The 26370-nt window shown below is 34.6% G+C and overlaps 1 protein-coding gene across 1 annotated transcript in view; it reads right to left on the bottom strand.

Annotated features, from left to right (window-relative positions):
• Positions 1 to 19195: 19195 nt before the first annotated feature.
• The window catches only part of EXOC5 (exocyst complex component 5), a 53553-nt gene continuing 46378 nt past the window's right edge, over positions 19196 to 26370 (bottom strand). The window contains exons 14-18 of the mRNA XM_068544894.1: positions 25531 to 25651; positions 24272 to 24358; positions 22268 to 22376; positions 21856 to 22071; positions 19196 to 21199 (exon numbers count right to left, since the gene is read on the bottom strand). Coding sequence (XP_068400995.1) covers positions 21011 to 21199; positions 21856 to 22071; positions 22268 to 22376; positions 24272 to 24358; positions 25531 to 25651 — 722 coding nt within the window. The 3' untranslated portion in view covers positions 19196 to 21010. The remainder of the gene's footprint in view (positions 21200 to 21855; positions 22072 to 22267; positions 22377 to 24271; positions 24359 to 25530; positions 25652 to 26370) is intronic.

Here is a 26370-nt window from a genome sequence, read left to right as displayed (position 1 = left end):
TGTTGCCAGTGAACTGGGGTCTCTATACATGCCTCCTAACGTAAAGGGCGAAATGTAACATGGTCCCATTTCTACTGAATACATAAGCTTTTAGAGGAAATTGAAAGGGGGAAAAGGAAGCATTCTTGCCAGTGTTGACCCCTCCCCACTAAACAAATCTTGAACAGGTATATTCGACATCCACGGTGCTCACATAAATCAACCCAGCCCTGATTTCAAGTCAGATTTTCACTGATGCTATTTGGGTGGTTCGCTTCCACATAGAACATATGACAAAATAAAGTCAATGGCACTGCCATTTCTTGAGCACTTACTACACACCTGATGCTAAGTCTCACTTCAACTTCTTACTTGCTTCTCACCAAAACTTCTCACTTGTAAGGAGAGTACCCGTTCATTTATTCATTGATTCATTCGACAAGTATTGACTGCCTGCTGCAGAAAAAGGTAGTATTTGATATTGGTAAGTACACAGGCTTTGGAATGAGACAGCGTGAATTTGAGTCCCCTCCCCATGAGATATTGGCTGTATGCCTTTGGATAAGTGATTTATTCCTTCTAAGCCTGAGAGTTTCTTCCTCTGTAGAATAAGGATAATAATATCACCATAGAAGAGTAGTTCATTAAAGGACTGAACACAGAATCTGGTCACTATTCAGTAAGAGTCATAGCATCAGAAACTACTATCACTACTATGCACGCTAACTGTGCTGCTAGGCTGGGTGCTAGATACCTTTATCTTATGAGTCAACTCACCCATCCATTTGTTTATTCATCTCTTTAGTAAGTCAATGCATCAACAAATCATTTTTTAATGCTGTGCTAGGCTGTGGGAGCTCACAGGTAAGGAGGAGACAGATAGTAAATAAACGGCGGAAACCGGAGGTGATGAGAGCTGCAGTGGGGGTTTGTGTGTGTGTGAAGGGCCCTCTCAGTGTGGAGGGAGGTGCCAGGAACCTTGCCAGGGGCAGGAGACGAAGGTTTCATGGCACAGGAGACATCAGAGCAGCATCTCCAAGGAAGGGTGCAGCCAGTAATGTGAGGGTGTGAGGGGGGTGGGCGGGGAATAGCATGCCGGGGAGAGGGAAAACCATGGGACAGGATAGGTTGCTGGGATGATGGCCATCGCTGACTGGAGAGGAAGGTCCTTGACTTTTCCCCAGATTTGGCATTCTGAGGGGTTGGGATTTAATTTTTGAGCCTGTAGACTTAGGTCTACCTATTACACTTCTCAGAAAATCCTCATTAAGATTTGATGAGTTAACCTATGCACTTCTTATGAATAAATTGAGCAAAGGCAAGTAGTGTTTTCATTTTCGCAATCACTCAATCATTTACTGGCAAGAAACTGAAGGTCCAAAGGCAAAAAGGAAATTTGGGTGTAATAACTGTTTGCAATGGATACTCTAATAGGATTTTCATACTATTTTTCTATTACTTGGATTTACTTTATTAGCCTTTAAATATCAAACACATGATTCTGCAGCAAAAATGGGCTTTTGAAATGTTAACAGAAAGAAGTATTATCAACATTCACTTATTAGGTTAGAATATATATATTCTAAACACAAAGGTTCCCATCACTGGGGTTTCTATAGGAAGAAAGCACTGCTAGCGCAGCTACAAAACACAGACCAAACCTGTAGCCCTTTGTGTCACTTACCCCGGATCCAGAAGCTGCAAGGGACCCTTTCTGAACACTTCTGCACGCTCCCAGCAGCCACAATGTCTCCTGGGAGGTATATTTTATACTTAAATCTGGATTAAACCAAGATAAGGGGAAAAAACTGACTTTACAAGACAGTGATTGTCTCTGAAAATTGGAGTTGAGGGTAATATTTATTTTCTTTTTATACTTTTCTGTATTTTCCAATTTTCTGTAATGAGCGTGTTTTACTTCTTAAAAATTTCCCCCAAATTACATAATTAAAAACATCATAATGAGAACACAGGTCAAACACTAAATCACTTGGGCTTCACATATAGCTCTCTCTCTCTTCCCTTAAGCCCATTTTGCTTTGTTTAATTCAGTTGTGACGGAGACATTAACATTAGTGATTAAGTGCCTCAATAAAAACCACATTTATTGTTACTGTTGTCAAATTCATCTGTTAAATTTCATTTCTGTTCATTTCCTTTTCTTAGCTGTATCATGTTTTGGAATTTATAACTTAATTATATTTTAGTAATGTGTGTTTTTAAATCAATTTATTGTCACAAATGATAAAACAATAGGAATACAATGGCTGAACACTGATCTTTTGCTTACGAAAGCTTCCCTAGAAACCTTGTAATAGGCGCAGTAGACTTGGAGGTAATTCACTAAAATTTCTCCCAAGAACTTAAAACAAACCACACAAAGCTAGTAATGACAACATTTTAATCATCTGGAAATACCAATGGCTAATATTATACTTTAAGAATCAAATCAGGATTATAATATAATCTTATAGACTGCTTCTTTTCTCAAGAAATTAAATTATAGGGAAAAAACGTCATCTCCTGGTCATAGCCTTACACAGCAAGAAACATTTTAATTGTAAATGTCTCTTTTAGAGCCTTTAAATTTCAAAAAGATGAGGAGGAGGATGGATCCTGTGTACTTACTAATCTGTAAATAGAGTACCAGGCCAGGAATCAATTCTGAAATGCAGCATCAATTGCATAGGCTTCCACTTAGTTTTAGTTGAATAAAAGCCCTACTAGATACGCAAATAACATCAAACTTGCCAGATTAAAGAGAGGCCCCTCATACTCTAAATCATGATTGTCAATCATCACCCAGGATTAAGGGATATATTTTAAAAACCTAAAAGCAAGCGCTTCCTTTTAACTTCTGCCTACTGCGCATTTTGGATTATCGCCCAGAAATAGTATTACTTGAAACAAGACTGCCTCCCTCCTACCATCTATGAGAAGTGCATTGTTACCATCTGCTGTTGTCTACTTGGAATAAAACTCAGCGAGGCATGCAGCTTAATGTTCAGAGCCCTTCAGCAGACTCTGCTTGTGTTTAGAACGCAGCTTCACATTTAAATGGAGCTGATTTTCGGTTTAGTCAGTGTTTTCTCCACATTGCTATCCTCCCCACCAGAAAGAAGCAAATTAGTCTAAGGACTAAGACGACCACAACATATTCACATTGTAAAGTGGAAACTTCCTTTAAACCCTGCAGTGACCAGTGAAGCCTTACTTGTAAACTCTCCAGGTTTATTCAGGTGAATAAGTTTTCCCATTTTGTATTTTCTCATTAGCATTACCCTCTCCAGACATATTACTTTCATTATTAGAAAATATTTTCTTTTAAAAGGCATGTGTTCTTAGAAAATAATACCCCAAAGATGTGATCATCAAAGGACCTTGAATATAAATATAATAGGGAACTTTTAAAAAGAGTTATAATAGGTCTAACAAACAACAGATTTTGTGAATTTGTATGAAAGAGATGTGCAAATAATATCTCTAAAGTATACACAAGAAACTAATAACAGGTTTCTTTAGTTAGAGGTAGCAGGGAGACAGAGTCTGAAGTGGGAAAGACATTTACTTGTCTATACTATTTTGTGCTTTTTATTTTTAACATAGAAATGTATTAAATATTTTTATAAATAACCAATAATGCGGTTATTTAAATTGTGAAAAAGAAAAAATATATACTGGTTCTTTAAATTTAAAACAAAATCACATTCCAGGACTAACCTTATCAAGAAACAACCTTTTAATAAGATTATTAAAACAAAGTGTTAATTTATGAAAAGTTCAACATTCTATTAAATTGCTAACAAAACACTGAATTACAACCCAACAGGTTGCTTCATTGAATTCATTCATCTACTCCTGGCAAAGACATTCCAAATTTGAACTTAATTAATATTCCCTCTTCTGGTTTCCATAGTTTCTTTTTAAACATGAGTACCAGTAGAAACTGGCAGTAACTTCACCCATGTTCTCAATAATAACCCCCTCTGGCTGTCAATATGTATGAAAAGGGAATTTTTTTCCATACCGAGAAGAGCCGGCATTTTCATGTCTATTGTTTAAAAATATGCTGGTAACATTTCTTTCTCCCTCTTTTTTATTTTGTGTATGCAGTGTGACATACTTAACTCTTTCCCTGCCCGTGGTTCTCACAATGCTCAGCTGAAAAATGAATGTTCAAGAGTAGTGTTGCCATACTGGATCCTAATAATAGCCTCCCATTCTGCCTTCCAGGAACCTCAAAAGAGCAGTGGTCGATGAAACTGGGGCCTGACAATTAACTGTTCTGGCAGAAACCAATATCATGGCTTATTGGTTTCTAAATGTAGCTGGGTGCAAAAGGCTCTTGTTTCTGTTCTAACACTTAAATGAAGATCTCTCTTGGCCACTGTAAATGGCCTTTATCCTAAGGCCAGGTATTTTCCTACAGCCCAAAGCAAACAGAAGCTGTCTCAGACGTAGTCTGGTACCTCTTCTCTCTGCCTCATTTCCTCTTGGGTCCATGCTTGTCCTTGCTGGGCTGATTGCCCTCTATGAGTCACAATGTCTCCAGCAGTATGCTGCTGGGTTCTGGCTGCATACCAAAACATCTCTGTGTCCACTTAATTTTAGTCTAGAATGTTCACCTCTTTCTGCCATGGTGCTGTTGCTACTTTTAAGATTTTGCTCTTATTTTTCATCTAGCTGCTCCATCTCTGTGCATTTGCACATCCTACACTGCTGGTGAAAATATTTCTGCTGACTAAATGGGTCCGTTGAGGTTTACAATAACATTTACAGTCTTCTTGATCCGGGATGAGCTTCATTTTCCTTGGTTTGCACAGATCAGGCCTGGCCACACATCACATCAGCCCCTGTGGTCCCTGCTTGTGCTGCTCTTTGCATTTAGTCCTCAGTGGCCGGGGTGTCAAAGGTACATATGTAGACCCCACCCAAGAGGCCATGGGGTCACTGACCTCTCTGGCTACTTCTCTTTGGTCTTGCTGACAGCCATGGTTATCCCAACAAGTAACCACACAGAGCAGTCTGTTCTCATGGCCAGTACAGGCATTGTCTTATCCACTACTACTCTAACTTTGAGACTCACTGATCCCTGTATTTTCCCCCAAAAAGGATTATTTATCCAATTTCAATGGGTCTGAAGGAGAAGAATAAACTTGCAAGCAAAGGATGGCCAGAAATACAACATGCCAGGAAACAAAAAGACTATTTTGTTCCTAGTTTTGTGTTTCTCCGGAACTTTCTCCCTTCTATGATTTTAAGTCAAAAGACAAAATGCTGATTTTTAATATTAAAAAAATGTGCCTTGCATCGAAACTGCTGTCCCCCCAGGAAAGGTCTAGGAATAAATTAAAATAGAATTTAAATAAAAAAGAAATGTGCTGACCCTAAATGGGAAATATCTATATAATATCACCAGAGGACATAAAAACAGATGGAAAAGCATACCATCTTCTTGAATGGAAAGAACTTAATAACCTAAAAATGCCAAATTAATACACCAATGTAATGCAGTTTTCAATTAGAATCTCAACACACATGGCAGACATGCAAATTGTGCATACCTCCTCTGCTTATACACATACTCCATTGTCCCATCAGACTTCACTTAAAAAACATAAGTTCAGGGGCTTTCCTGGTGACGCAGTGGTTAGGAATCCGCCTGCCAATGCAGGGGACACGGGTTCGAGCCCTGGACAGGCAAGATCCCACATGCTGTGAAGAAACTAAGCCCGTGCACCACAACTACTGAGCCTGTGCTCTAGAGCCTGTGAGCCACAACTACTGAGCCCGTGTGCCACAACTACTGAAGCCCATGCGCCTAGAGCCCGTGCTCTGCAACAAAGAGAAGCCACCACAACGAGAAGCCTGCATACCTCAACAAAGAGTAGCCCCCTCTCACCGCACTAGAGAAAGCCCAAGCGCAGCAAGGAAGATCCAATGTAGCCAAAAGTAAATAAATTTATTTAAAAAAACCCAACACATAAGTTCAAGGACAAAATTATTAAGAATTTCAAGATGATGTCAGCAGAGCATTAAACCAAGTGCAATCCCTTCTGAGTATGGGCCTTGTGTAACTGCACAGACTGCACACATATAAAGCTGATCCTACCATATTGAAAAGAGAAGCTCTTCCCTGCCAACTCTTTTTCTTTATAACCTGTTTTTTTTTCCCCCAAAGCACTTATCGCTTTCTAATGTACTGCAGAATTTACTTATTAATTGTATTGATTCACTTCTGCTGCTAAAAGGTAAGCTCAACAACGTCTGGGACTTTGTTCACTGATGTATCCCATGTGCCTAGACCAATGCCTAGCACATAGGTGTTCAGTAACTATTGAATTGAGTGAATGATAAACCCTTGAGTGCTGATAGGGCCTTTATCCTAGGCTAATAAGACTCTGTGAGGTAGAGTTGGGCAGTGATTCATTACTGAAAACATGCCACGTTGACTTCTGAACTTTGGGCACCCTTCCGTAAGAGCAAAGGAGACACTGAGGCCTCTCCACTCACACACTTGTATTGCTGCTCTTTTGCAGGTTTGTAAATTGGGTCAGAGTAATCTTAAAATGAGTTCAAGTCGTTTTTATTGCCCATCTTTGAACGTGGATCAGGCTTTGGGTCTGGCCTAGCCCAACACTTAGGCAACATTACTACTAACTGGCCTATGAATTCTCACCCACTGGCTCTAAATAACAAAGGAAAGGCTTACTCCCTAAACTCTTCATGTTGGTTCAGGTATTTTCATCCTCTGCTCGTGCTATGAAGGGTCACATCAATGTTCAACTTGCTGCATATTTAAATGTGAAAGGTATGGATTTCTTTAAGAGTAAGAACAAGTTTGAGAAGCTACCCAAATCAAAATTCACAACATGTCTACTAACAGAGTTGAGCACTGAGCAGGATTACTGCGATTTTCCACTTTTTAAATGTACTGGTTTGTTTTGTGAAATGATCTGGCTTTGGGGAGTTGCTGGATAGTTTGGGTTCCTGGTAGTAGATAAATCCATTATATTCTGAGATGTACCCTTTGTTTGGGGAAAATTATTCAGGATAGTCTCTTGTTACATGAAAGTAATAGTTCATCAGTTAATCTTGGAGAAACATGTGAAGTCGTCAGAAGTCCAAAGCCAGATGTTATCATCTGAGCAGCTTATTTTCCAAGAAATGTAACATGGTGGTGGTTAGGAGTACAGGTACCAATTGCTGACTGCCCATGTTCAATCCTGGTTCTAACTTCCCCTACCTGGGTGAACTTGCTTTAGGTTACTCCACGCCTCCACTCTTTTAACCATAAAATAATGACAATATTAGTATCTACCTCATAGAGTTTTTGTGTAGATTGACTATAAAGTCATTAAAATAACATCTGACATAAACGTTCCATTGAGTGTTAGCTATCATCATGAGGAGTTCTGTTTAGCAACCAGATGTGGTGTTGGCTGTGCTGGGCTCTTGAAGCACTGGAGAAATGCTTTCCTATATGTATATTTAGATAGGACTCTCAGTGTTCCTCTGTGGTGTTATTAAAATGAACTTGGGCTTTGAGAAATCCACTCTACTGTGACTTACCATCTAGTCCCTCTCTCAATCATTTTAAAGCAGAAAAATGAACAGGCCTTGGAATCAGGAGTGTGGGCACGGGGCAGACAGAGCCTCTTTGAGTCTGGATTTGGCACATGAAAGTTCTTGGAGAGTTTTGTTGATGGGCGTTAAATTAGCCTCAACATCTGGGAGCCTGATAGAAAGTCCATGGGGTCCCTGATATTGAATTCAGGGCACATGAACCTGAGAAAAATCACTGCCAATGGCAGAGTAAATCACTTTTGCTGCTGTTCCTTGGTTATCCCCCAAGCATGCAGTAAAGCTTTATTATCCTCTACAACCTTAGGTTTGGGGGAATTCAAGGTGTTGGATTGGAATTCTTAGAATTTTAGTATTTTTAAAAAACTGACCTTTTGTAGACCAAGCCAATAAAGCAGGGGTACACTACGTACATATTTCTGGTTATACTGCATTGTATATTTCTGTAATGTCTGGAGTATTTAGAGCATGTATATATTACTTTAGAATGAGAAAAGAGAAAAAATATTATATATACACACATGGGTTTTAATCCACCTACACAGGAATTACTCTAGTAGGTCTTATCCTCTGCGGTCATATGATATAAATTATTCAACAAACAGCACAAGCCAGGAGGCATATTATATCCAGAAAGTTCTAGAAAATGTGCCTCTAGATTTTACATTATTTTTAATAGCATCATTAATGGCTATGAATGCAAAATCAAAGTAGTTCTGTTTCAATTACTTTAACCTCTTAATTAGAATATAACAAATTCAGACAAGTGCACAAACTGTAAATGTACTTTTCTATGAATTATTACAAAGTGAACACACTCATGTAACTGTCCCCTGATCAAGAAATAAAACAATACCCCAGGACCTAAGCTCTTGAGCTACCTCCTCAGACACTACCTTTCCTTCCCTTCAAAAGAGAGTGGAATTGCTGGGTATGCATATGCAGTAGAAAATAGCAAATAGTTATCCAAATAGCAATATATCTGTTCCTACCAGAAATGTATACAAATCCCACTTGCTTCACATTTGCCAATACATGGAATTGTCAAGGCTTCTTAATTTTTGCCATTCTGTGGAATGTGTAATAGTATCTCATTGTGGTTTTAATTTGCAATTCCCTGATAACCAATGAGGTTGAGCATCTTTATATCTATTGCGTGCTGAATATCCTCTTTTGTGTACTGTGATTCAAATCTTTTGCCAATTTTTCTATTGAAATGTCCTTTTCTTAATGATTTATAGAAGTTATTCATACGTTTTGGACACTAATCTTTTGTCAATTATGCATATTGTAAATATTTTCCCTACTCTCTTTGGTCTTTTCAACTTAACTCCCACCAACAAATTTCTTCAAGAATCTTCATGCTTTTAAATCCAGTTCCCCAATCTCTAGCCTCCAGAGATTCAGAGGCTCTTTCTGTCCTGACCCTCTCACTCTTGATTGCAAAGTCTATTCATTTTCTGCCTTAGCATGACTGGGAGTTCCTAATTTATATGTAATTCAAGTTAGAGTTAATTCTTTGTCACTTGCAAAGATAGTTTTTCCTATTCTATTACAAATATATTTGCCTGTTATTTTTCAGAAGCTTTATTGTTTTATCTTTCACACTTGGGTGCATAAACCACTAAGAATTTGTGTATGGTATAAAGCAGGGAGGAGGGATCGAGATTCATAAATATACTACTCCTCAGCACCAATTTTATCATAAATCAAGTATCCATGTATGTGTCAGTCTATTTCTGGACCCTTTATTCTGCTCTATTGGTCTATTTTTCTATCCTTTTGTCAATATCACAGTCTTAATTACTGTAACTTTTTAATAAGTGTTGGTATCTAGTGGTGAAAGTTCTCCAAATTTTTCTTCTCTAAGAATATCTTGGCTATTGTTGGACCTTTGCATTTCCATATGAATTTCAGTCAGTCTGTCAATTTCCACAACAAATGAGCTGGGATTTTGATTAGGATTTTATTAAGTCTATAGATCAGTTTGTGGAGAACTGATTTATAATGTTGAGTTCTGATCAATAAACATGGCCTTTCACTCCCTTTAATTTCTCTCTATAATGTTTTAGAGTCTTATGCATAGAGGTCTTACATGTCTTTCACTAGTTTCATTCTTAGGTATTTGATGTTTTTGTAACAGATAACATTTCAAAATTATCTTCAAATTGTTTATTGGCATAAAGAATAATTTCTATAGTTAATCTGTAGTATACAGATTTTGTAACCTTGTTAAATTCACTTATGATAACTTATCTGTACACTTTGACGTTCTATGTACATAATCACAATATCGGCCAATAATGAGTTTTATTTCTTCCCTTCTGCCTTATACATATATATATATATATAAAATTATTTTTTTGCATTACTGTATTGGCTAGGATCTCCATTATGATGTTAAACAGAAGTGGTGATAGCAAGCATTTACTGATCTCAGGAAGATAGCTTTCAAAACTATGTTACCATTACTAATCAAGGAAGTCATCTAAGCCTGCTTTCTTCACAGGAAAGTCTTTAATTACAGAATAACCATTTTTAATACATATAGAATTGTTAATATTTTCTATTTTATCTTGCATCAGTGCTAAGTTTTTAAATTTTTTTGAAGGATAACCTTAATCTATTTTTTAAAGTTTATTAGCAAAGAGTTGGTATTATTTTTTTTTTAAGTTTTTTTGGCTGCGTTGGGTTTTCGTTGCTGCACGCGGGATCTTTGTTGCGGTACGTGGGCTTCTTTCTAGTTGCGGTGTGAAGGTTTTCTCTCTCTAGTTGTGGAGTGTGGGCTCCAGGGCGTGTGGGCTCTCTAGTTGTGGCACGCAAGCTCAGTAGCTGTGGCACACAGGCTTAGTTGCCCCGCGGCATGTGGGATCTTAGTTCCCGGACCAGGGATCGAACCCGCATCCCCTGCATTGGAAGGCGGATTCTTTACCACAGGACCACTGGGGAAGTCCCGCTTTAGTTTTCTTTTTAATGTCTGTAGAATATGTACAGAAGTTTCCCTCTTATTTCCTGAGATAATATTCGTGCTCTTTTTTTACTTGATCAGTCTTGCAGAGGTTTATCTTTCATTAGTCTTTACAATAAAGCCAATTTTTGTTTTTATTTATCCTCTGTTTTATATTTTATTTTCTGTTATTTTCCTTCCTTCTTTCCTATGTGTTTAATTTGATGCTTTATTCTAACTTTTTCAAATAGATTTAAATAGTTGTTTTCTGCTTTTCTTCTTTTAAATACATTCACATTTAAGGCTTTAAATGTTTCTCTATGCACTGCTTTGGCTGCATCTCACAAGTTTTGATAAGTTGTATTTTTACCAGTCAGTTCAAATATTTTCTAATTTCCAGTGTAATTTTTTTTGACTCCTGAGTTATTTAGAAATTGTTTATTTTCCAAGTGTATGAAAATTTAGTAAACTTTTATTTCTAACTTTATTCCACTACAGTCACAAAACATACTCTGAATAATTTCAAATTTTTGAAAATTGTTAGGACATTATAGACCTAGCATATAGTCCATTTTGTAAATTTCCATGTGTACTTGAAATGAATATGTATTCTGTGGTTATGTACGACTATCATTTACTTTTTTATAATCTCCTTTATAGAAAAATCAAAATATTACAATCTATTTTAAAAACACATTTCTCTGTACTGATGAAAGTTAAATGTGTACTAAAATTAAAATATTTACTAAACATAATCACAAAATTTTAATGAAATTTGTATCCACTATTTTCTTAGTTAACAAAAATATTCAATATTCTGTAAATGATCTCTTTTGATCAAAGCCATTAGTAATCACAATGAAAATAATTTTATTTCATTGTGTTAAAAAATTGCTAAAGCAGAGTAAAAGGCATCTGATAAAAGGATGACAATGTGTGAGCTTTGGGTTTTTTAAAAATCAGATTCAGAAATAAATTACCTCTAAAGGATTTTGCTAATACTTTGGTTAACTATTAGCCTGCTTAAGACAACTCAGTTATGTCAAACTTCCAAAAGATCCAAAAATATGCCTTCAAAACATGTCTGAAATCCATCAAATACAATTAATTTGTGGTATATCCATAATTTGTAATTATACTTTCCACATACTATTGCCAAGGAGTCATTTGTTAACCTTAATGAGGTAAACATGCTTTCTTTGGGATTACAGTTAAATATGATGGCTGAGAACTGTGTTATAGATCTGCAGTGTCTTCCCATAAGAAGATACTTGACATCCTCAAGGTTAAAGGTTAAAATTCTGGTTCAGAATCGGGAAGCATTCCTAGCATATAAACAGTCCAACTATAGGAAGTCATACTTCCCAGCTTAAATTTTCTAGAGGACTGGTGTCATTCCATTTGAGCCTCCCCATTATATCCATACATTAAAATGCTAGAAAGCTTTCTTTTTTGCTTTAAGTAAAAAAGAAAAACTCAACAACTATACATTATCAAAGTATTATTCAAATTTCAAAATCATTCCTCTGTTTCAAAGCCATAGAGAAAGAAGGGATGTTTTTCTTCTCCTACCATTTCTAGTATTTCTGAAAAAATGATGATTAAAAAGTTTAAAAAAGTTTTACATGACCTTAACCAAGTTCTCTTGGTGAGAAAATAGATGTTCTTCCAGCACTCATTGACATTCCCCCTAAACCTACTTTTGCTAATGTATATAATGTAAGTAAGTAATGTTGGTATTCAACAAGGTATGTAAGCTAAGAATCTTGGAATCATTTTTGATTCCCTCTCTTCCTTGCCCTCCACATCCAATAATCAACAATAGATAAGTCTCATTGTTTTAATCTTCCAAGTGTTTCCTGAGTCCATCACTTCCTCTTCATTCCTGTGCTACTCCCCCAGTTCAGGCCCTCAGCATCCAGATTAACGCAGTAGCCTAGCTTCTGCTCTCTTCTGCCCTCTCACCCACGGCACACATTCCTATCAGCCGCCTTTTTAAAGAGTTGTTCATGTCATTCACCTACTTAATCATTAATGGTTGGTTCTCTATTATTTTTATGATAAAGCCTAAACAATTAGCATAGCATTTAAAACTCTTAATAAACTAACCCTGACCCAAATATTCCAAGCTTTACTTGCCATTCTGACAGACCACATACCCTAAGCTCTACTCACATTCAGTGAATACACCAGTGACTCATGCACCACACCTTTGCAAGTGTGAGTCACATCTACCTGGAATGCCCCTCTACCTGTTCCATTTCCTGAAATGCTCCTTGACTTTTAAAAGTCTAGTGTGAAATCTTCTTGGAGGTAACAGAACAAAGTGGTTAAAGCACTGGCTCTGGAAGCCTGTGGTTATAGTTTGAATTCTGACTCTACTATTTCTTAGATATTTAACCTCTGTCAAGTTATCTAACTTCCCTGTGCCTCAGTTCCCTCATTTGTAAAATGAGGATAAAAACAGTACCTACCTCCCACTGTATTAAGCACAATAACAAATGTATTATTAGCAAGGTGTCTGACACATAATAGGTGTTTAATAAAAGGTAACTTTAATAGTTTTAATTACCTACCCTCCCCAGCAGCCCACAAATTTAGTAACAGCTCCCTGTGGACTCTCACAGTACTTGGTTCCATGCTACTGTTATAGCACTTATTATAGAATACTATCATTGGCTGCATACATTAACTTTCTCACTAGGCTACACTCTTGAGGGCAGGATCTTATTACTTAATCTTAATATCCCTAACTTCTAATACAGTACCAGACAAAGGACAACATTTCAATAAATGTTGGTCAGATGAAAAATGAGCCAATGAGGTGATCCCACATGGGACTGGAAATACCTTCAAAAAGCTGACAGAAGTGGTGAGGATGAAAACCACAAATGTCTTTTCTCCCCACTTTACAACACTCGCACAAGGTCACATAATTAGCAAGTAACAAAGCCAAGATGCACATCTGCCTTTTGTCTGATTCAAGAGCCTTAGCTCTTAACCAAAGTGGTGTACGGTCACTGCAAGCTGGCAGCACTGGAGGAGGATCTAGCTCTCAGATACTCTCAGTTGGGCTCAGACATGACTTCTTAAGCTAATCTATTTCTGACATCACTATACACTCTCAACAGAATGCCTGCATTTGGAATTACAGAATTTTAGCCTTAGCAGTGATCATAGAGCACTAACAAGGAAACTGAGGATTAAGTACTTTGCCCATATATAGACTATTTCAAACGAAGTTTATTTTAAGATGTATTAAATCCAGTCTAGATACAGACTCCTTTCTCATATAAAGTTGATCTTACTTAAATATATTCTTATTTGCTGGCCTACAAAACAATTTTATGATCATTTTTCCTTTGAATTTTATTAGTAATAAAATACCAATATCCTATTGGTATTTAGTCCTTAATAGTCAGATTTCCTTTCTCAGAATCAGTTTCTCTGATGTACTTTATCATTAATTAACAACTACTCCTAGTAGCAAGGACACGTATTATAGAAAAACATATGATATGATTTCAAATTTAATTCCTTAAAATATAAGCCTCGTGTTTTTGGCATAAACACTTTACCCTTCTCAATTCAGCTTTATTAATTTGATCACTACAATAAAAGAAAATACACCAAAAAAAATAGTTGTTTCTGAGTGATGAAATTATGAGTAATTTTTATTTAGAATTTTTAAATCTTTACATGTTTTCTGTAATGACTGTTTTCATTCCCCCAACCTGTCCTAAAGCCAAAGCCTCAGAGGCTGAGTGGAGTGAGGAAGTCCCCCTCCTGCATGGGGGAAGAGAGAAATACAATATGGGGTACTGGAGCTCAAGTGAGGTGAAAAGGGTGCCACACAGTAAAGTGTATGTGTATGTAAATTTAAAACATATACATATATATACATACATAAAGCCCTAGAGCACCATCCACTGAGAAGGAGTGTGGCACCGATATCTCAATTACAAGCACATCTCATGCACAAATTGTAGTTTTTAAATACCAATTTCCACTAAAAGGCAGAGAAACAGCTGATTCTAAAGATGGGGCAGGTAAGTACAAGGTAAGTTTGGACAAACCTGTGTGCCCAAATGTAAGAAAGTACTTAAAAAATGATGGCAGCTTGTCAAAGGACACAGGAGCCAACTTGAAAGGGCTCCCATTGACCAAATGTGGGATGATTTGAGATTCAAAATAAATAACAGATTATAATCCATTGACTAGAAAACCGTGAATTCATACTGATATTAATAACCTGAAATTTTGATTAGGAGCAGGATATATAAATAGCTTCAAACTACCTCCTCACAAAATACTTACAAAGGGAGGAAGTAACTTTACAGTGAAGAACCCTGATAGATAGTACCTTAAGCTAGTGATCAAAATGAGTATCATCAGAAACAGTGCACTGAAATTGTGCACTACCTCATAGGATGCAATGAGAACACAGAATTGCTTTTATAATACCCCTGCCAAAAAAGCACAACTGGAATCTATTCACAAGGAAACAGATAAATCCAAATTTAGGGACATTTTACGTAATAACTGGCTTATAATCTACAAACGTGCCAAGGGTAGTAAAAGTCAAGGAAAGACTGAGGAACCACTCCAGAGTGAAAGAAACTAGAGACACTACAATCTAAGATAACACATGATTTTGAAGTGGATCCTTATAAAACATTATTGGGACAACTGGTGAAACCTGAATGGGGTCTTAGGATTAGATGGGAGTAATATATCAATGTTAATTTCCTGATTTTGATGGTTGTATTGTGGCTATATAGGAGAATTTCTTCTCTTTGGAAATACAAAAGTATTGCAGGGTGATGGGGCATCACGACAGCAACTTACTCTCAAAGTGGAAAAATTTTATTTGTACAATATTTACAACCTTTCTGTAAGTTAGAGATTGTTTCCAAAATTTTTCTTTAAAAAGGAGAAAGCAAAAAAATGAATCAATAGATTCTTATTATTCTTAAAGAGCTGATAAAAGAATTCAATGATTAAAAAAACAATTTCAATGACGAAGTCTGTCCAGTTCCTGGGTCCACTTTGCACATATATGTTCTTCAAAACTGTTTTAGTTTTGTGCCATTAATTCACCCAGAGATTCTTCTCACACGTGACTTTCAGAATCTTAAACACACACACATACTCACACACTCTTCCTGTTAGTTAGGACAGCGACATGTTCATAGGTGCTGTTCAGTAGAGAGAAGCTATGTGAGTTCTATTTTTATCAAACAAAAATGTTTCTAAGTATTACTATAAAAATAACTTCTCCCCCTTGTGGCAAAAATTGAAAATACATTCTACTGAAGAATCCTAATATAGAGGCACTTAGTAGTATTCCTTATAAAGTATTTTCACATAATTTTATGTGAATCCTCTAGCACACAGCATTTGCAAACTATATACTTAAGACGTAGTTTCACAGTTTTCTTTAGTTCAGCATTGTCCAGATTCTATTTGGATAATATTCTCTATAGCAAAAAGCTGCAGGTTTGATAGACTGCCACAACAAAATGCCAGAGTTCAAAGAAACCAAATTTACCCACAGTATAAAGATTAAAATGACAGGCAGGTAAAAAGGGATGGCCCCATTCCAAGGCACCTGCCTATTTAAGATTACAGGGGCATCAAGAAGGCTTCCTACCTCTCAAAGTTTAATCTAAAAAATCTGAAAGTCCACCACTGGAGATTAATTCCTTGGAGTTGGTTCCATCCAATCTTCAAACTTAGTTTATTAATATGAAGATACTCTGGAAGAAAGACATTTTCCTTCATTTAAGATTGCCAATGGTGAAAACAAAAGGAAGTCACTCATCTGAGTATAAATGAAACTTAATTTAACTCATTCCAGATTCTAATCCCTATTCTTAACCCTCCATACTTCTTCCTATTAAGTGACCAGTCACTGATAATTCTATGTTTTATTGACCTTCCAGTGATTATAAAGTAATTTAAGTGGTTTTTGAAAGTAAACTTAATTCCAGTTTCAGATTTTTAAATTAAAAGTGGCTCACAGTTGGATACCGTCTCTTCAACACAGTAATATAAATATTAGTATCTCGGCTAAAATGAATTATTGACAATTTTAATACATGTTGCACAGTACATATTAATATAGGAAAATACATGTTAGCAGCAGCATAATGTTGACCATGTTCTAATCCATTCCACCTGCTCAAATATTAGTGAAAATAATTATATATTTGTAATGCATCACTGCTGTCTAGCGCAAATCTATGCCTTCTGAATAAATGACTTTCCTCTGAGCTTGTTTGCTGTTTGAAGTATGATTGTTATATATTCATATTTAAATTAGCTTTGTATGGTGAGGCAGACTGCAACCTTCTAAACCACTTAGAAAATGAGCAAGTATGGTTAATTACTTGTCTCTCCCCCACAAAAGTGTTATTAATCACAAGAACTGAAGTTTAGTGTTACCTCCCAGATAACTATGTTAAAGTATACAGGGCCTAGTTTAAAAATATCAATCTTGTTAAGCCCAGGGTTATCAACCCAGCTGCTTCAAAACACCAATTAAAATTCTTACTCTCTAATGTGTCAGGTTTCTCTCCTATATACACTTGAGGGTTGTTTCTCCCCTAAATTTGGAAAGAGAAAGATTGATCAGTGGTAAGAATAAAAGTTAAGAGTTAAGGCAATTTTAAAAATATTAAATATGCAATATTTGATTACATAAAAATGACTGCCTATTGCTAATACACTGAGTACATTTTTCTCCATGTTTTCACTCCAGCATTAGCCATTTAAAAACTACCAATGCACTAAATAAACAACAGAATTGGCAAACTTGTGACACTAAAATCGTCTGTTTTTGAAGGTAGAAATACTGATTTCTTCATATCTTTCAAGGCAGAGTTGTCATTCACTCCCATGTTACAAAATATTGTACAAAATACCTGAAGTCTTTCTGTTGCAAAAATTATTACTCAAACAGTATTATGATTATACAAAATAACTCACTGAAGAACTTTTTGATGGAAAGATTTCTAGTAGGTACACACTTAATATTCAATTAAAATTTCATGACCACTTATAAAATTTTAAAAACCAAATTTTATAAAAGTATGACCACACACCGGAGACACTACGAAAAAGTCTAACAGTAAATTAGATATTAGCCCTGTATCTCAACTTCATAATCTAAACACTACAACGAGAACCAAATATTGGGTGAAAAGAAAATTAGACTCAGCAAAACTAATGAGCCTATCAAACAATATTTTATGTTGCATAAGGAGAATAGTGTATAGAAGATAAAGTGTGAGAAACATTCAGGTTTCTATCTGAGTCTTTTACTTAGCTGTAGAACTTGAGCAGATCTACTTAAAACTTTCTGTGCACGGGGTCTGTCAAATGGAGGTAACAGTACCCTACTCCTAGGGCTCCTTTGAAACCAAATGAGATAATGTATGTAAAGGGCTTAGCACAGTGCATGGGACTAAAGTCAATAAATATAGCTATACTTTATTATGCATCAAAAATTTTTAAATGCTATTTTTACTTTACGTAGAATTATTTACAGTAACAATATGGACTGGTCTTTTCCTCCAAAGTACACGACGTATTTCAGGACAGACTTCTTCAAGCAGAGAGAAGTACTACAGGGACTGAATATAGTTAAACTAATTGGATGAAAGCTCAGAATGTTTCATATGTCAAATTCTCCACTAGAAATCACTATGCTTCTAGAAAATATGTCATACTTCTGAGTCAATGGGCAATAAACGGTAATACATAGAATATTTTTGTATTAAAAAAAAAAAGTTAAACTCCCAGATCAATTCCTCATAAGAAGTATTCAGCTACTTTGGTTAGCTGTCATTTTTAATATCATAACTTATAGAAGCTAGACTTCCTTCTTAAACCTGTGTTCTGTATTTCACTTTCTGTGTTATGAAAACATAATACACTCAAGCTTTTTATCGAGTGTTTCTGCATTTCCTAAAAACGCAGTGTTTAAGAGTCTATTATCGATTTCAAAACATCTAAACATTGCGTGTTAGCTCATGTGAAACTACGGAAAATTATAAAGATTCTCCTTGTTCAAATGTTGACTAAAGTTACTGATATACAAAGTTCCATTATCGCTACCTAAAATTTTACCATGTGCATATGAAAAACATTTTACTTATTGACCATCTCTTTTGAGCCATATATTTTGAGCAGAATTTTGTAGTGCCCATTAATATGAAAAATACTTTCAAAATGAAATACAACGAATGCAAAGAATGCATACTGCTTTATACAACAAATTATTTTTTCTTAGAGAAAGACGATCTGTTTCTAATTTTGATTATATAATCAAGTATTTTTCTGCTTAAAAAGGAAGACCTATGCTATGAAAAATAAGAAACATCTTAAAAATTTAAATAAAAAATAATTTATAAAATTCAGTATGAATGTCCTCAAAATGTAAAAATGGAGTGAAATAAAAAAAAAAAACAATTGCAGGGAATTTGTTTATTGAGCATTAATGTTAACACTTCTAAATTAAGTAGTCACTTATGAGTTTTCTTTGTTACTGTCCTGTCAATGGACATAATGGAAAATATTGCACAGAATTCAAACATGGAAATAATAATTAACAAAATATCTAAGCAACAAATATATGTTTTACATTAAAAAAAATAATCCAAACAAAATAATTTGAAGCACTTTTCTGATCTGGAAGTCTTAAAGTGTTCTCTCATGTTTTATTTGATATTTTTTTCCCTTTTTTATTTTTTTACAAATTGACACTGTGTACAAAGAGTTCAGGTGGCCAGTAAAACTACTGCTTTAAAATTGTTGGCTTTAAGTAACAGAGGTATAAGTTGAATTCACATCAGAGCTTTCTAAAACGGCAATAGTACAAGCATATGACTTTCTCTAGTATCCAAAACCTGTTCTGGCTTTCCTTTGGCTAAGGAATAGAAAACTAGACAGCCTTCTAAAGCTGCCACAATTTCCTAAAATGCTTTGATAAAAGTTGGCATACTTCATTTCTCTTGCTTACCCTGATAACACTGGGCTAAACAGAAAATGAAGAAAATTCAGTCAATAGTAACTTAAACAGTAGCTAGCTCGCTCTGGACCTGGAAGTTTTGGTAAAGTTGATGAACATTCAGAAACATATTCTTAAAATTAGTTTTCCAAAATTAGGCCAAAAAGCCTACATTAAAAGAAAAAGAAAAGTCAAGAATGAGTTGAACATTAAAGTTTATCTGTTCCTGAAGACTATGAAAAACACAATGAAAGCTGAAACACTACATATAGCTAAGAATGCATTCTCACAGAGCAAGTTTATAGTTTTTAGAGTAAAGATCTTTCTAAATTTCTGCTTGATGTTTAAAATTTTATAAGTGATTTATTATGCCACCATATTAAGCCAATTCAATTAACTACATTCAGTAGGAATCGCTTCAGAAATGCCTTGAAAAAGGTAATGACAGAAACTATAGATTTAAAAAGCAACTAGTCCTTGCAAAGTTTATCTCGAGACTTAGAATATAATGCTAACTATCAATTCCCAATTCCTCTTAAAATAGAAGACTACCTGCATGTTTAGCCATTCCATCTTATTCCAGTTTTGCATAAAGGTAGAAATCTTAAAGGACTGTATTGTTGCTAAACACTGTCAATACTTCTCATATGTACCATTTAGACTATACCTCATTTTTTTACTTCCCTTATAATATTAAAATAATGAATAAATATGGTCCTTTAGTTAAGATCCTCCACCTTATCTTAAGCGAAATATAAAATAATTTTATTAATTTCTTGCTAGCATTGGCTTAAAAATCTGTTTACCAAATAAGAAATTGTAAACTTTTAAGGTTTTTTTTTTTTTACCCAGAAAGCAGATGTATTCTGATCCACTGCTAATACCTACATAAAACATTTCATCATTTTAGTTTTGTTTATAACATTTTTCTTGGAATAGTATTATTGTTGTACCTCAGAAAAATCCAATCAACCAACTACAAAAATTATGCCCAATTGTTAATTAACCTTCTGAAAGAAGCAAAAAGTTCTCTAGAAAAACCTAAAATAACCTGATTCACAATTACCAGTGCTGAAAATTGATAAATAATAATGTAGTTTTGCTGGATTTTACCCATCTTTAGTGCAAAATAGGATGGTGAAATTTCCCAGTGGACTATGTTAAAGAACATGAACCAGAACACTGGTAACATCTCATTTGCCTTCTGACACCAACATTTTCCAGGATGAAAACAATGACATATAGCTTTACAGAGTTTGAAATTTATAAGTTCAAAAACGGAATTAAAATTCAACTTAAGGGAAAAGAGCAAAATATGCTTAGTAGTGTCCAAATTTCAAAAAAATCTCAAGGGTAAGTATGGCTGCTGTTTTTCTAAACAGTCATCATTTTTCAATAAAATGTTGGCTGTATCATAAGAAACCGCCTGTGCTTTCTATCAACCAAGGCCTGCTGAAGTACAACACACTGCCCTTGTAAATTCAACCTCAGCTGAAATGTCGAGCAAGGCGGGCAGATCTATAGTCAGCACGAAGTTGTACGAAGGAGTGAAGAATGTTCTTGTCCAGATTAGCAAGTTGTTCTCCTGAGCAGACTTGCTTTAAATTATCTGGGTTTACTACCAGAAGATTGCAAAGTGCATGCAGAGTATCAAAAAGCTGTAATACCAGAGGAATCTGAATTGAGATAAGAGAAGGAAAAAAATAACATTGAAACAAAATAATGTTTAGTTTTACAATCAGTTTGTAAATTCTTCTCACTTACGTACTGTTATTCAGGACTTAACTAATGTTGGAGAGTTCAACGTTAGAATTTTTTAAAGTTCCTTAAGTGTTAAAACTCAAATATTTCACACATTATAAAACTCACTATAATCTTTTTGAAAAGATTCATATTATGCCAATTTTCTTAAATAGTAATAATCATTTATACTTTTGTAAACTAGAATTAGTTATCATTGATTTAGCAGGTTTCTTAAATAATTTAAACATTAAGGGAAACTGATTTCAGAGAGATGTACATGAAGAAAGAACATATTTTCCTGATATCTGATATATGCAGCATTAGTCATGCGCGTTATTTAATAAGGTCATTCGGACTATGGAACTGAAATACGGCCTTGTCTAAAATAAAGCTCAAAGCAAAAATATGTTAATATTGAGAATATGACTGCAACAATACTTTTTCAGTTAGGAAATGTTAGATCTGTCTCACTACAATGTCAACAAAAGTTATAAACTTTTCACTAATGATTATAAGTCAGTACACATTTTTTATGATCTGACTTATGTTCTTGAACCTATTTACAAGTTTGATATTTGTGAATACATACCTTGAAGTCTTTGGCACACTTCCTATATTCAGCAACATCACAAATTGCTAACATGCCACCCATACAACTATAGGAATATTGTTGAAGATGCTCATAAATAAGTCGATGAAAACGTACTCCAAGTTCCATCAAAACTGTATCCACATTCTTCCCATCCATGGAATTTTTAATCTTCTCCACTTGTTTTCTTACATAAGCACAGACTTTAACACAGGCCTGTAAAAATTTTTTCTATACTTATTACATAGAAATGTGTATCAGCTTAGCTAAGGAGAAAATACATATAGTTTCTCATTAATCTCTAAGTATAAAAGAAAAAAACTTGGAGCATAATAACATACATCAATGAAATGTTAACAAAAGTACAAACAAAGCAGATATTCTTACTAGCATACTGAATCATTTTACTCACATTAGTATACTGAATCAAAACACTGTTTTCATCTTCTGGCTTAAAATCTGTTTTCTTTTGTTCTGCAGCCAAGATATGCTTCATTTGTCCAATCATACAATTTAATGTCCTAGAGAATTGAGAACACCATGTATTTGATCCATTTAATTTACTTTATATTTACTTTTATTTATATTATTTATAACAAATTAAATTTAAATTATTTAATTTCATGTCACCATGAGACTATTTTACTATGGGTATACTTTAGATTTTAAAAAAGTAAATTCTAGGTCTTGACATCAAAGACCTCTTAGTTTTATTAGCTTCCTGCTCAAAACACAGGGCAAAGATTCATTCGCCCATTACTCTATTTAAGGAAATCTTAAAGATCTTAGAAGACTGTCACTAATTTGTTTCCTTAACAACTATATCTGGAGAATGCTTAGGAAGGCAGTAAGATAGAGGGGCTTATGAGGAATGGCCAAAGTTTAGAAGAACAGGTGAGAAGAACCCGAGTTTCGCAGTCTAAGGACAAGCAGGAGGCTGAACAAGTGGTACTGAAGACCCAGTTGAGAAATGAGAGCATGTGTTTGTAATGGCACGAATAATGTTTGAGTTACGTGGTATTCTCCAACAGCAATCAGCCATACGGTTATGGGAATAAAAGAGTCTGCATTAATCCAGATTTTAGGATCTGTAAGATAATTATGGTTAAAGGAAATAAAGTTTAGGGTAATTACGAGGGAGTAACTAAAGAGATGGACCAAGCAATCTAAGCACAACAATGAATAAAATAAAGCTGGGGAAGGATAATAGATTGGCAAAAGACAAAGATATTAAGGGCTAGAGTTCCTGTAACTAACTTATATTCAAATATGTTTTCTTGAACAGAAGAGAAAGGAGTAGAATTACAGTAAATAAAAATATGCCCAAACCTAGTAGCATGGGCTTTAGAATTTGAGTCCCAAATATCCAGCATTAGATCTTGAGCAAACTACCTCATTTCTTTAAGCTTTCATTTCCTCACCTGTAAAATGGGAATAGTATTTCCTACTTAAATAAACAAAATTATACAGGTAAAGATCCTTGTACTGTGCCCGGCACATAGCAAATTCTTGATAAATATTGAGTTGGCCAAAAAGTTCGTTCGGGTTTGTCATGTTACAAAAACCCGAACGAACTTTCTGGCCAAACCAAATAGTAGCTATTGTCATCATCAATAAATAAATGCCCACCATCATCTCAAAAGACAGAGATCCACTGCTCCATATTATGAACAGGTAATTAACTACAATACACATTACAAAAATTTTTTGAATGTAGAGTCTGCATTCACTTAATGGAAGTTACTTTTAGAAAATCAGTATATTTATTTAAAGCATTTCAGATATTAGCCTGACAGTTTTAACTGAAAATAAAATCCTCTATGTTACATACCATTTTTAAGGAGTTTGGAGAGAGAGAGAGAGGGAGAGCGAGAGGGTGTGTGCACACACGTATGTGTGTGTGTGTGTGTAGGGGGGGCATTTACAAAAAAAGATTTTAAATAGAATCTGCTTTAAAAGTAAGTCTAAACATACTGGCTTCCATAAATAATAAACCTGGAAGCCAATAAAAACAACATTCTAATAAAGATGAAAGCAATATGTAAAAATAAAATCAAACGTTATAGCAGGATGGTGGAATTAAAATAGACTTTTTTCTTCTCTGAAAATCATTTTCATGTTGTTACAATGGTGTTTTTACAATTTTAAAAAAATGCAAGAGATAGCACAGGGAGATCAGCTCGGTGCTTTGTGACCACCTAGAGGGGTGGGATAGGGAGGGTGGGAGGAAGATGCAAGAGGGAGAGGATATGGGGATATAAGTATACATATAACTGATTTACTCTGTTATACAGTAGAAACTAACACAACACTGTAAAGCAATTATACTCCAATAAAGATGTTAAAAAAAATTTAAAAATAAAAAGATAAACACAACAAAAAAAATGCAAGAGAAATAGTAAAACTAACAACTTGCCTGTCAATGCCAGTATCTAATTTCATCTCCATCTGTTCAATTATTTCTTTTTTCTTCTGAAGGCATTCAGATAACTTAGGAGAAGAGCTATTGAATGTTTAAAGGGGGAAAAAGATCACATTAGTAGCCTTACAATTCTAACAGTTTTTCATAGGCATATGTGTATTGCTATATACCTACACACACACACACATTATTTTAATTTGCTCACCAATCCAAGAAGCATATAAATAGTAAAGTAATTATTTAGTATTCACTATGCCCAATTCATTACAATACTCACGCTAGGAAAAATTAACCAGTTAAAAGAGAAGGAAGAGGAGGATTTAGATTTATTACTTTCATCTGTGAGGAGACATTCCTTTAGAATATAAACATGTGATTTAGAAATTCTGAAATTATTTGGTTTCCTTTTTAATTAAATTTCTGGTATATCAGTAAGAAAAATCACAAAGTCTTGAGAATACAGCAAATTATAATAATTAAAATTTGGAGACTAACACCCAATTCAATTGTATTTAGCTTTCCTATATTAAAAAAAACGAAAAACAAAACCAACTTGGTAGCCATATTTACCTTCTGAATATTACCTAAATGTCAAAAAACACCCAAAATATTAAAGAATATGCAACCCTAATAATTACGTGAATTATTTGTTATGTGACATTAGAGCTCTTTAAAAAGTAAATTTCCTTTCAAAATGTGATTCAGGGATCACAAGTAATCTTTATCTTTGAGATCGTTTCTAGACTAATTATTTCTTGGCATATCAACGTTTATACAAAATATCTAGAATTGTATCTTCTATATGAATATTCTTCCTCTTTAATTATAGTACTACACATACAATTTTAAAAAGCATGTTCACATATACACTACCTTATTTAATCCTCACATGCTTTAAAAGTTCACATAAATTGACAGGAAGATATAAACTAAACCTTATTTAATGCCTCATCAAAACCTGTCCTATTGATCTCACAAAATTGTTATTGTACATCTTTTTATTATAAGTGGGAACAAGCTAGAAGTTGTCTTTCATACCAGATTTAGGTTTCTGACACATTCAGTAAACTAAAATTAATACCACAGAAGGAAAACAGGAAGGCAAGGAAGAGGAAAAGCGCTTTTACTTATTTCACACCCTCCTGTTCCTGTTTGATGTTTTAACGAACATCTATTACTTTTAAATTTTAACAAGAAGTAGAATATTATAATATTCATTGAAACACCAATGAAAATCAGACAATTTGACTAACCTTATTAGTGGCATAAGGTGATCATTAAACTGCTTGTCAAAAAGATGAAAAACAGTATTGGCCTGGTGCACAACATCCAAAAAATAGAGATTTGCATTCCTAGAATCCGAAGAAGGAATTCCTAAAGTTGGAAGGCATGTATATGTTAGAATCATATTAAAGAAATTCATGTAAGCAACAGAAAAAAGAATGTGGTTTTATATATACAACATGCATAAAAGTAACTGCTGTTTCATTAAATCAGCAATAATTTTTGTGGACAGAAGAGTAAAATTAAACTTGTTAATAATTTAATAAAATTCATCCAACGTTTTTACATCCAAATTTTCACTATCTACTCAAGTCTTCATTATTTGCGGAGATAAATAAAAAATAAATAAATCAATAAATGAATCATCTTGGACTATACCTTCTCCTTCCCTTTCCTGCCCTCCTATGCCCAATGATTCACATGAGCCATGAATACACTTCTACCATTTTTCTTATAACCAGGCCTCATTACCTCTGATAACAGTTAAAATAATTTTCTTATTAGTATCCTGGTTCAAATCTCCTTATCTTTGATGCTATATATTGTTGCCATAATAATGTATTTAACATATTTCACTCACCATGTTCTCTACTATTTCCTCAAAAATAATTCAAAGTCTCCTCACTGTCAACATAATAAATTCCAGATTTTCAGCACTGTATTCAAGCCACTTCACATTCTGACCCCAAAACAGACAGCTGATCTCTCCAGATTTCAGTTTCCTCTTTTGTTAAGAGAGTAATAGTTAAACTCTAAAAGTCCCTACTAACCACAGACATTTATGTTTCTAGCTAAAGTTCAAAGACAAA

Source organism: Eschrichtius robustus, chromosome 1, assembly GCF_028021215.1.
Source record: "Eschrichtius robustus isolate mEscRob2 chromosome 1, mEscRob2.pri, whole genome shotgun sequence".
In the NCBI taxonomy this organism is placed as follows: Eukaryota; Metazoa; Chordata; class Mammalia; order Artiodactyla; family Eschrichtiidae; genus Eschrichtius; species Eschrichtius robustus.
This window is presented reverse-complemented; position numbering and strand designations above follow the sequence as displayed.